Genomic DNA, 13,238 nt, shown 5'->3' with positions numbered 1-13,238 from the left:
CTACAAAATCATAGTGAGTTTGATGAAGCAAATCGATGAAGAAGCAACACCTAAGAAGTTAGAATTGTAGGGGTTTGTACGTCTCTAAGACTACTTAATCACCTAACTAGTGTTGTAAGAGGAATCTCAAACATCATATGTTTAACAGTAGTCTACCAGGATTGCATGGAAGAACTAATAACGAACTATAAACTGAAAGTAGAATACCTGGATTCGCTTTCCCGAATAAGATTCCTACTCCTTTATCCCGAAGAAGAGAGCTCCATGTGTAGCTCCTCTACTTGAGACACCCGAGTAAGTGACTTAATCTCCCATCTTTGATGTCAGCTAGAACTCCATTGAAAGTTGATAAGAATAATCATTCTTCTTTTGACTCCTTAGATAGATTGAGAGCTTTTTATCTAAAACCCTCTCTCTCCACTTAGCTCCGTGAGAGAGAGAGAGAGAGAAGTTGTCTTTCTCTTGAGAAAAATCCACACGTTTTCTATTCTATAATGCTCCTTATATAGAGAAACCCTAATTAGAATCTCAATCCAATTAGGTTTCAATAAGAGCTCCAGAAAAGATAAACATCAGAGTCCCATCTGATTGGGAATCCCAGATGATAGGGATTATTATTAGGGTTTCCCCTAATGGTGTGGCCGGACACCTTACCCCATTAATGGGCTTGACCTGGCCGGCCCATCCCCTTTATGTGGTCGGCCAGATCAAACCATTAATGAACTTGATATATCCGACCCATAACTTCCTTTTTAGCCATCCAGGGTTTCCCTTTCAAGCCCGGTTCTTTCTATCTTTTTGCGCCTATCAAACTGGATCATATCCATCTATAGGCAAGCTCCCACTAGTCAACTCTCTCCGATCAGGCTACCACTCTTTGGTGTAACCCGTTGTAGGATCCGGTCTATGTTAGCCGCGGATTATCGAAGTGACCCGACGATCGTAAGCGGCTTCTAGCTAAGCATTACGATCCCTAATTGTTCCGAACTAGATGATCTTCCAGATAAAGTCATCGTAATCTTAACTGACAAATTGAGCGCATTTCCATCTTGGTCGAAGGACACTCCTTCGGAAGAACATCTCCTTCAGACCGAATGGAAATATCCTTCAAGAATTTCTATAAAACTTTTAACAATAACCTACATTCAGAAACATATGATCTTGCCCTAAATTAATCATCATGATATAATAAAAGAACAAATCAAGTCTCGTTAGAAATATATAAATAAGTTACATACCTAATAATCCAAATGTCTTTCCTTTCTAGTCAAAACCAAAAGTAAGTAGTAAAAGAGTCTTCACCTCTCTCACCTCTTTTAGCAAAACAAAATGGATTTCTGAGAATTGCTTTTACGGTTGAGAGGTGGGATTCCCCTTCTTTTATATAGTCAAAAAATCTTCTAATTATCCCACCATTAAGGGAAGTAGAGAAATAAAGGGGTACACCAACCAGTAGGGAACTGCCAACACATCCTAGTAGTTTTATTAAATCACGAAGCAATATTAAAGTTAAATTACTATTCTATTTTCACTTTCGCAACAACCAAAAATCTCGATAAAAAATAGTGTTGTATTTGACCAAAATAGTTTTATTTAATGGTAAAAGAAATTTACAAATTTTATAAAACATTAAATAAAATAATTTACATTCTCTCACTTGGTCAATACAAACACAGTTTTATTTTATAAAAGTAATAATATGGGATTTTTAATGTTTTTAGAAAACGGGTGGCCACCTTAAAGTTCAAAAGAATTTGCTGCATTGGTGTTTATTGAGATCATTCATGATAACCTTCACCCAAATTAAAGAACACCACTAATACCAGATCATGAAGATACAATACATTAATTTTTTATGCAAAGGTCATTCCATGGTCTCAATGCTAGTACCATTAATCTTTTTGAGTCATCCTTATACTTTACGGTGGTTATGAATATGGTGTATTTGGGCTACGCAATCTGCGTTCCCATTGTTGTCCAAACTTCATGCAACAACATGTGTATGTCATCTTAATATTTTACAGCATCCACCATGTGAAAAACCAACATTTGATATCCAAGATGAAATCCTTTTGAAAAACATGATGCCCTGCCATGTTCGGCCAAAGTTACTTCTAAAGATTAGATAAAACTCATTGGGCTACTAATTGATTATACTCTGCATGTGCAAATTTATTCGTAATGCAGAAAAATAACATTTATTTCAAAAAAAAGAAGAAGTTACAATTACTCACTGATAAACTCAAACAAAGGACTTTACAACTCTCATAAGTGACACAAGTTCTTTATAAACCTTAGGCGGAAGTCCTTTCATTAATGGATCTGCAATCATGAGTTTAGTTGAAAGACAATGAGACCTTCTCGAACCTTATCTCTCACATAGAGATACTTGATCATGATATATTGGCTTCTCTTAGACAGATTATCACTCTCCACAAATCTTACAACAGAAGCGTTATCACAATAGATTTTCGTCGGTCGATGAACGGAATCTACAATAGACAACTCGTTAATGAAGTTCTTCAACCGTTCAACATGTTGAGTAGCCTTGAAACAAGCAACATATTCTACTTCCATGGTTGATGACATAATTAGTGATTGCTTTGTAGTCCTCCAAGATATTGCACTTCCCGCAAGCATAAAAATAAATCCTGTAATAGATTTCAGACTATCTCGACAACCAGCATAGTCTAAATTAGTATATACACAAGCTTCTAGGACACAAGAATTTATTTACATAAGTATGTACTCCTTTGTTCTTTGAAGGTATCTAAAAACTTTCTTAACTACCTTCCAATGAAGTACTCCAGGATTCTTTTGAAGTCTTCCAAGTATTCCGACTATAAAACCAATGTTAGGTCTGGTACAAATTATCACATACATCAAACTGCCAACCGCTGATGCATATTCAATAGGATTGACCTGTCGCTTTTCAAACTCGTTTTTCGGGCGTTGTTGTTGGCTGAAAACATCTCGCTTCACAATTGACACATCTCCTAGTGCACAATCCTCAATTCCACATCTCTTTAGAATTTTATCAATATAAGATCTCTGAGATAAACATAATACTCCAACATCTCTATTTCTGTGAATTTTAATTCTAAAAGCAAATGAAGCATCCCCCAAATCCTTCATGTCAAAGTTTTTCGACAAGAAATGTTTAGTTTCATACAACAAATGGATGTCATTTCTGGCTAAAAGAATATCATCCACATAAAGTACTAGTAAGATGAATCGACTCCCACTGATCTTGAGGTATATACATCAATCTATTGGATTTTTCTTAAATCCAAAATTTGTATTTACTTGATCAAACTTCAAGTACCACTGTCTTGAGGCTTGCTTGAATCTGTAGATTGATTTTTTCAGTTTACATGCCAAGTGGTTTTTGCCCTTTTCTATAAATCCATCAGCCCGCTCCCTGTAAATATCTTTATTTAGATCTCCATTAAGAGAAGTTGTTTTGACGTCTATTTAATGAAGTTCCAACTCATTAGGTTCAGGTACCACTTGGTCCAGCTCATCAGGTTCAGGTACGACAACTTCCATTGGTATAGCTTCCTCATGTTGGGTTATAGTGTCTTCTAGTGTTCTCAGAGGAATCTCAGACATTTAATGTCTAACACTAGTATTCCCAGGATCTCATGCATAAGCTAATAATGATGAACTAAGAAAACTAGTTGCATAAATCCCTTTATCGCTAGTTTTCCCTCGAACCTTTCCAATTACTTTCGAGAAGACCAAGAGCTCCAATTGTAGCTCCTCTACTTGGGATACCGAGCAATCACATTGATTTTCAACTTTTTTTTCTAGCTAGAACACCGATAGTGGTTAGATGAAGAACACCTTCTTTGACTAGATAGATAGTTGGAAATTTTCTTTCTTTCTGTACTTGATGTTATAGAGGTTGAAAGCTTCTTGTGAATTTCCCACACCTTCTTGAAATGCCAAAGAGATATTATATAGAACCCTAAGTTAGAGTCCCACCCTAATTAGGTTTCCCAAAAAGTCCTTTTGAATAAGATTAAGGAAATAGTCAAAAATAGAAAGTACTTTCTATTTTCTCTTTTCCTTAAGTTGTGGCCGCTCCATGCAAGCCTTTATGGACTTATCTGGACGGCCCCTTATGGGCAGCATATCATGTATGGTCTCTTTTGGGCCCAAAACATCCCTTTGGTGCCCCGACCCAAAATCCATCCATTCGGGTCCTTTGTACTATCTTTGCCTAAACTTCTTTTAGGCCTTTAGGACATATCTTATGAGTCTCTCCCATGTATATATATCTCAGCTCTCTAGTATTATCTTCCGATCAAGTTGACACTCTTTGTGTAACCCGTTGTAGGATCCGGATGAAGTTAGCCGCGAATTGCTTCGCGATTCGACTATCGTAGTCCAACTAAACACTACGCTCCCTAAATCACCCGGACTTGATGATCTTCCTCATCAATTATCCTATCTGAAAATTTCCTCGCATTGCATCCTTGGTCGAAGGACATCTCCTTCAGACTCCCACTTGTACTTCGAACAAGTGCAATACTCGATTCCCATGTCACTTAGTATCCCATCTGATCCGTCACGTCATTCAGACTTTCTTGATCCCGGGTATAATTGTAAAAACAAATGTAATGTTTAATCCATTTGAGCATGGCCATGCATTTTCCGTTGCTACTCATCAAGTGGTCTGGAGACACTTTGTTCTAATTTAATTAGGAGGACATAATCCATTATCGTACTCCTACTGAACTTCATGTCTATCCTCTCCTTCCCAGTATTCGCTTTTATAACCTCCTTTTACGATGCGGCGTTTGGCGAAACCAATGTCAGATATTCCTTACATAAGATGAGTGGAGCACTCATATTTTGAGGAATCTCTTCAATCTTCGTAACGAGAGGTATTAGACGTTCATCACTTTGATGTGCTCTTATTTGTGGGTCATCCAGTGTATAATCTCTATTACACACCCACGTAGTCGAGTCGAATACACTATTTCTATAGCCCATGAAATTGCGGTATCTCGTCGACCTCACGTGCTAGTCTTCATAAGTCATTGTTGTCCATGCAATGACCTGGACTTGGGAGATGATAATGAGATAATTCTAAGTTCACTTAATAGGGTTTCATTCGTGAGATTAAGTATCTGATAAGCCTATTCGGAATATTTTTTTATCAATGGACTGTCTCTTAAATACTAAACCAAATTTAAGTGACAAAATAAAACTCTTTTATTTTAGATATCGAATGTAACTAATTAGGTACATAAACTCCTTTATGAATCCCAATTACATTTGTTGTCATTTTCCAATGCGCTTTATACCAATGCCCCTCATGTGTGAGTTGTGTTTGGGTTGAGGTAACGGTTTAGTAAACGGATCAGCTACATTGTCATCCGTTTGGACTTTGCAAATGACCACATCTTTTCTTTCTGTGATTTCCCTAATCACGTGGTACTTCCTTTGGATATTTTGGATTTCTGGTGTGCTCTAAGTTCTTTGGCTTGGGCGATTGCTCCATTTTTGTCACAATACAGAGCTATTCCTTCCTCTAAGCCAAGTACGACACCAAGTTTCATTATGAACTTCTTAATCCAAACTCCTTCCTTGGCCGTTGCCAAAGTTGCTAGGTGTTCTGCTTCAGTGGTAAAGTCTGCAACAGTGCTCTGTATGGAACTCTTCCAGCTTACTGCTCCTCCATTTAGACAGAAGACGTAATCCGACCGTGATTTGAAATCGTCTCTATCTGTTTGAAAACTTGCATCCACATGGCTACAACCTTGAGTCTATCTTCCCCACCGTATACCAAGAAGTATCCATAGTCCTTCTCAGGTACTTTAGAATATTCTTGGTAGCGGTCCAGTGTGCTTCGCCTAGATTCGATTGGTAACGACTACACATGCTCAAGGCACACGAGACGTCCGGGCGAATCCGGATCATGGTATACATGATTGATCCTATTGCTGAAGCGTAAGGAACATCGATCATGTATTCTAGCTCATTAGGTTTCTTAGGACACTGATCCATGCTAAGTGTGATGCCATATGACATGGGAAGGAATTCTCTTTTAGAATCTTCCATTTTGAACCGGTGTAGCATCTTATCTACATAAGTTTCTTGACTGAGTCCAATCATCCTTCTTGATCTATCTCTATAGATCTTGATGCCCAATATGTATTCTGTGTCCCCTGGATCCTTCATTGAGAAACATTTCCGAAACCAGTCTTTAACTGATTCTAACATCTGAATGCTGTTTCCAATGATTGATACGTCATCGACATAAAGGACCAAGAAAACTTGGTTGCTCCCACTAACCTTCTTGTAAACATAAGATTCTTCTGCATTCTTAAGGAAACCAAACTCTTTGAACTCCTGCTTGCTTGCTTTAGTCCATAAATGGATAGATAGGTTTCTCGAGTTCCTCTAACTCTATCTCATTATCCTCTACCATTTGTTGTGGATAGATAGGAGCCGCTAAACCTTTTTATATCTCCATATCATTGTTTATTTGTTGCTCATATCGAATTTCATCGATATCTACATTTCTCCCACTTGTCTTCTTGTAAATAGATTCCTTTTCCAGGAAGACACCATCACGAGCAACAAACACTTTGTTCTTTGATTCGTTGTAGAAGTAGTAACCCCTTGTCTCTTTTGGATAACCCACAAAGAGACATTTGTCTGACTTGGGTGCGAGTTTATCTCTTTGTAAACGCTTTACATAAACATCACATCCCAGACTTTGAGAAAAGACAACTTTGGAACCTTTCCATACCATAGCTCATAGGGCGTCTTATCTATATCTTTTGGCGGAGCACGGTTAAGTGTGAAAACAACCGTTTCCAGAGCATATCCCCAGAACGTGTTTGAAAGGTTGGCTAAACTCATCATAGATCGAACCATGTCTAAAAGGAGCGATTTCTCCTTTCAAAAACTCCATTCATTCATGGTGTTCCAGGCAAAGGGAGTTGGGATATTACTCCGCAACTCTTAAGATGATCATCAAATTCTTGACTCAAATACTCACCACCCCGATCGGATCGGATGGCTTTTATTTTCTTGCAAAGTTGATTCTCTGCTTCGTTCTAAAATTGTTTGAACATTTCAAATGATTCAGATTTATGTCTCGTCAAGTATACGTAACCATATTGCCTGAAATCATCTGTGAACGTGATGAAGTAGCTAAAGTTACCTCTTGCAGGCGTACTCATCGGTCCACACACATCCGTATGTATGATTTCCAATGGTTCTTTGGCCCGTTCTCCTTTTCCCTTAAAGTAGGACCTTGTCATTTTACCCATTAAACATGATTCGTACGTGTCGTATGTCTCTAAGTCACTGTTGGGTTATGGTGTCTTCTAGTGCTCTAAGCGGAATCTCAGACATATAATGTCTAACACTAGTATACCCAGTATCTGATGCATAAGCTAATAATGATGAATTAAGAAAACTAGTTGCATAAATACCTTTATCGCTAGTTTTCCCTCGAACCTTTCGAATTGCTTTTGAGAAGACCAAGAGCTCCAATTGTAGCTCCTCTACTTGGGACACCGAGAAATCACCTTGATCTCCCACCTTGTTGCTAGCTAGAACACCGATGGTGGTTAAATGAAGAACATCTTCTTATTTGACTAGATAGATAGTTGAGAATTTTCTCTCTTTCTTTCTCTACTTGATGTTGTAGAGGTTGAAAGCTTCTTGAGAATTTTCCACACCTTATTCAAATGTCAAAGAGAGATTATATAGAACCCTAAGTTAGAGTCCCACCCTAATTAGGTTTCCCTAAAAGTCCTTTTGAATAAGATTAAGGAAATAGTCAAAAATAAAAACTACTTTCTATTTTCTCTTTTCCTTAAGTTGTGGCCGCCCCATGCAAGCCTTTAAGGACTGATCTGGACGGCCCCTTATGGGCATCCTATCATGCATGTTAGGCCCCTCTCTTGGGCCCAAAACATCCCTTTGGTTCCCGACCCAATATCCCGCCATTCGGGCCTTTTGTACTATCTTTGCCTAAACTTCTTTTAGGCCTTTTGGACATATCTTATGGGTGTCTCCCATGTATATATGTCTCATACCTCTAGTCGTTTCTTCCGATCAAGTTGACACTCTTTGTGTAACCCGTTTTAGGATCCGGACGAAGTTAGCCACAAGCGATTCGACGATCATAGTTGGTTTCTAGCTAAACACTAGGATACCTAAATTATCCGGACTTGATGAACTTCCTCATCAATTGTCCTATCCGACAAATTGCTCGCATTGCATCCTTGAAGGACATCTCCTTCACCTTGACTTGTGGGAGATCAACTAAGGTACCCGATAAAACACCAATTGAGTTATCTATAACTTCTTCAAAATTTGAACTCCGATGATTCGAAGTACTACTATTTTGCTCAAGCTCCACAAACTTAGCATTATGCGTCTTTGCAATCTGGGTTGTCCTTCTAGGGCAATAAATCCTGAAACCCTTGGATCTCTCTAGGTATCTAATAAAATAACATTTTGAAGTTCGTGGATCTAATTTTTGAATATCTGGATTTTAAACTTTGCCTCTACTGGACAACCCCAAACTCGTAAGCAGTTCAAACTTGGTTTTCTTCCAGTCCAAAGTTCAAATGTGGTTCGACACAGATATACTAGAAACTCTCTTAAGTATGTAAACAACATTTTCCAATGCCTCTCCCCAAAAACTTTCCGGCAAATCAGAGTGACTCATCATATTTTTAACCATATTCTGGTATGTTCTATTCCTCCTTTCTGCAACTCCATTTTTCTTCAGTGTACCAGGAGTTATATACTGAGGAACAATTCCATTTCCCCGAAGGTATTAAACGACTCACACCGTTGTTATCTGATCTTCTATAATACTCTCCACCACGATTAGAACAAACAACTTTGATCTTTCGATCTAATTGCTTTTCTACCTTCACGGGACAAAGCTTAAAGGTTTCCAGTGCCTCGTACTTATGATGAATAAGGTATATATATATGCATACCTAGAGAAATCATCGATAAAAGAGGTAAAGTAACGTTGACCTCCACGAGATGAAGTTGATAAAGGTCCACATATATCTATGTGGATTATTTCCAAAGGACCAGAACTTCTAGTAGCAGTGAGTTTCCTACGTTTTGTCAATTTTCCTTTGATACAATCAATACAAGTATGAAAATCACTGAAGTCCAATGCACCAAGCACTCCTTCAACAACCAACTTTTGAAGGCGTTCTTTATAAATATGTCCTAGTTGTTTATGCCATAATATCAACGAGTTTTCTTTAAGCAAAGGTCGTTTAACACCAGAAGATGAAGATGCAACAGAATCGACTGATAAGCATAATGATGAAGCAAAACAAACATCTAAAGACATTTTATACATCCGATCAATTAGAGTACCAAAACCAATACTTGTCTTATTCAATTTAATGGAAACTGTAGCATCCTCCGAAAGAAATCTGGAATCAATAGAATCTAACTTCGAAACAGAAATTAAATTGTGTCTTATTGTAGGCTAAAAAAATGTTCCTTCTAGATTCAGGGTCGTGGATGAAATTGTTATATAATCGACCTAACATTTTCTCCATTTCTTATCTGTTGAGATTATTGTTTCCTCCTAGCATATTATAGGATGAGAAGATTGATTTTTTTCATTAAAGGAAAATACCTTTCTTACGAGATATTGAGACGTTAGTATTTGGAAACTTAATGGGAAGATTAACCTTTTAATTTTTCCATGCGTAACATCCAAAGTTAGAGTTTATTTTGTGCTTCGTCACAAAAATGTAAAATTAGAATTTAGAATGATAAATTTTATAGAAAGGGAATTAGACTGAGAGATATAGAGAAAAAATATGGCGAAAAAATATGAAGGACGAAAACAAAAGAAAAACTTGCAAGAACGAGATGTTGAAGAGGGATCAAGAGTAAAAATGTATTGGAGGCAGGGTAGCCCATACACTCGGAGTAACAGGCAGTTCGGGGAAAATCTTATTCAAGAGAGACTGGATAGAGCTTTATCCATCCTCACTTGGTTGCAGATGTACCAATTTTCTGGTATTACCCATCTTGACTCGGTGGGTTCAGATCACCTTCTTATCCTTCTTTCTGATACCGACCAAAACCAGCCTAAACCTAAGCCGTTCAAATTCATTCTTACGTGGATGTCTCACCCAGACTGCCATGATTTCATTGCCGCTAAGTGGACCAGAAATCCCAACATCCAGTTAGATCCGAAGAATCTGAGCAAGCACCTTACCAAGTGGAATAAGAGTGTCTTTGGTAACATAGAGAAGCATATCAATAGGATTGTTAACTCAATACAGAATAGTAGCAGCAAAGAGGATATCACTCAGCTTCACATCTAGCTGGAAGAATGGTACAGAAAACAGGAGAGCTTGTGGAAGGAAAATCGAAAAACAATTTTTTCTCTGCTGGCGACAAAAACACTAAGTACTTCCATTCTCAAGCCATCCAATACAATCGTACTAACAAAATTATAGCCATTAAAGACAACAAAGACGACTGGCAAGAGGGCATTAGCAACATCCAATCTGCTTTTACTTCCCACCTCCTCAATATCAGTACCTCAGTTAACACCAGATCGGATCCCAACATCCTTAATCTTTTTCATAAATCCATTACTCCTTCTCAGAATCATGAATTAACTACTATCCTAGATCACGAAGAGATCAATAGGGCTATTACGGGGCTGAAGAGAGATGCTACTCGGGGTCGGATGGATACCCTCCCTTCTTCTTCCAATCCAATTGGGATACGGTGAGTCCAGACATCCACAAATAGTTCAGAACTTTTTCCAGTCTGCCTCACTACCTCCGGAAGTCAATCACACTCATGTCTGCCTGATCCCGAAGACGGCTTCCCCCCAAACCCCGATAGATTACAGGCCTATCTGCCTCCTTAACACTACGTACAAGGTTATCACCAAAATCTTGGCGGACAGGCTTAAAAATACTTTGAATTCTATCATCACCCCATTCCTAGCTGTTTATATCTCGGGTAGACAGATCACGGATAACATTATTATTAGTCAGGAGATCATTCACTCGCTCAAGAAGATGAAAGGAGCTACGGGGTACTTTGGCCTTAAGCTAGATATGTCGAAGGCATTTGATAGAATTAAAGGGAACTTTCTGACAGATATCATGGACAAACTGGGTTACTCGGAGCACTGGATTAAAATGATCTCCAACTGTATCTCCACTTCGTCCATGGCGGTGTTAGTCAATGGTCACCCAGGTCCTACTTTCTATCCTACCAGCGGCATTAGGCAATGAGACGCTCTATCCCCTTTCGTATTCACTTTAGCCATAGAAGGATTGAGTCGACTTATAGTAGCAGATCAAGATATCGGCCAGTTCATGGGTTTTCCCACCAACAACCCCAACCTTATGATTTCGCACCTTCTCTTTGCTGATGATTGCATCATCTTCGGCCGTAACTCTCTTGATAACATCCACATCCTCAAAGCCATTCTCAATACATTCTGTAAATCTTATGGGCAGATGATAAACTATAATAAGTCTAACATCTTCTATTCCAAAAACTCACACCCCAAATTCAAACGCCTTATCACGCGCACCCTTAAAGTCAAGTACGCTTCCACGTTGGAAAAATACCTCGGAGCTCAGTTGTTCATTGGGGCGAATAAAACTAAGGTTTTCAATGATATTGTCCAGCAGATAAAAACTAAATTAGAGAAGTGAAACCACTCTTTCCTTTCTCAAGAGGGTCGCACTGCTAATAGCTGCGGCCGTACCCCGATACCAAATGCAATGCTTTGTCATCCCTAAAGGTATAAGCAAAAGCATTAAGACCATTCAACGGTCTTTTTGGTGGGGTAAGTCTAAAGGTATTTGCACCAAATCTTGGTCTTCTGTATGTCTTCCAAAAAGAATCGGAGGCCTAGGTATTCATCTTCCAGAGCTAGACAACAAAGCAATGCTAAGTAAATTAGCATGGAAACTCAAATATGAACCTAATGCTATTTGGGTTCAATTCTTAAAATCCAAGTACTACCCACATACGGAGAAACCTGTACCGGCCAAGGCTCACCACTCTTGGAACTGGAAAACCATCAGTAAACACCTCAATCAAATTGACGACTTAACTATCTAGGAGGTCCACACGGGAGAAAAGATCAACATATGGAAAGATAACTGGATTCCCTCTATCCCCAATCCCCCTAGTAATAGCCGTAACTTCAATCTTATCAAGGTATCACAACGAATAAAGAATAATAACTGGAATGACGAAGCTCTTACTAGCGCTTTTGATAACAATACTAGAAACTTGATCAAAGCTATTCCTATTAATAATAACGGTAGAGACCAAATGAAATGGACCCTTACCGAATCGGGTAACTACTCTGTTAAATCCATGTACCATTATCTTTACATGAGTATGCACACTCCCCACCCCCCATCCAATAACTGGAATTTCATTTGGAATATTCCCACTGTGCCTAGGATCCAACTTTTCCTATGGAAAGTCTGCTCCAAGCCGCCCCCGGTGAGAGATGGAATTGAAAAATACATTGATAACAATTTGTATTGCCCTAATTGCAATGAAATAGAATATATCGAACATGCTTTGCTTCACTATTCTTTAGCGAAAAACATTTGGTTCTACTTTAATATCATATCAGAAAACATCACTTCGGTGGCAGAATGGATCTTCTCTTGGCACCTGCCTTCTCAACATAGTATCACGGAAAATAATATACACTACGCTACTATTATGTGGATCATATGGAAAACTAGATGTGATCACTGCTTCCAACACGAAATTAACTTTATTAATAAGGTGATAAGCATGATATCAACTTTCCCGGAAATTCAAAACACTTAAGTGAACAATAAAACAAAATCTCCAAGAAAAATGGCAACCACCAAAACGTCCTTTCCTGAAAATAAATGTAGATGCATCTTTTACCAACGCCCAATCTAATGCGGGTATAAGCTTAATCATTCATGATGCATAATCTAAATTTGTAGAAGCACATGCATCCACAACAAGGAGTAGAAACAGTGAGGAAAGCGAAGCAATATCAATACTCAATGGCCTCCAATGGGCAGAAGCACACAATTACCGGAACATCATCTTAGAAAGCGACAACATTAACATCATCAGAAATATACAAAACAGTAGACACAGAATACAATGGCAATCCAGAATCCACATCCAGAGAATTCAAGAAATCAGAAACAGACTGGACAGGGTCCAATTCAATTACA

General features: G+C 38.4%; 1 protein-coding gene across 1 annotated transcript; it reads left to right on the top strand.

Moving 5' to 3' along the window:
- The first annotated feature begins 9,836 nt into the window (after positions 1–9,836).
- On the top strand, positions 9,837–10,349 carry LOC147567733 (uncharacterized). The gene has a single exon (XM_086657780.1). It carries the CDS (start codon positions 9,837–9,839, stop codon positions 10,347–10,349), a length of 513 nt encoding a protein of 170 aa, XP_086513906.1.
- The last annotated feature ends 2,889 nt before the right edge of the window (positions 10,350–13,238 follow it).

Source organism: Eschscholzia californica, unplaced genomic scaffold (assembly GCF_041429995.1).
Source record: "Eschscholzia californica isolate CP2 unplaced genomic scaffold, dmEscCali1.0.p SCAF_1, whole genome shotgun sequence".
NCBI lineage: Eukaryota > Viridiplantae > Streptophyta > Magnoliopsida > Ranunculales > Papaveraceae > Eschscholzia > Eschscholzia californica.
Note: the sequence above shows the minus strand (reverse complement) of the source record. Positions and strands in the feature narration are given on the sequence as shown.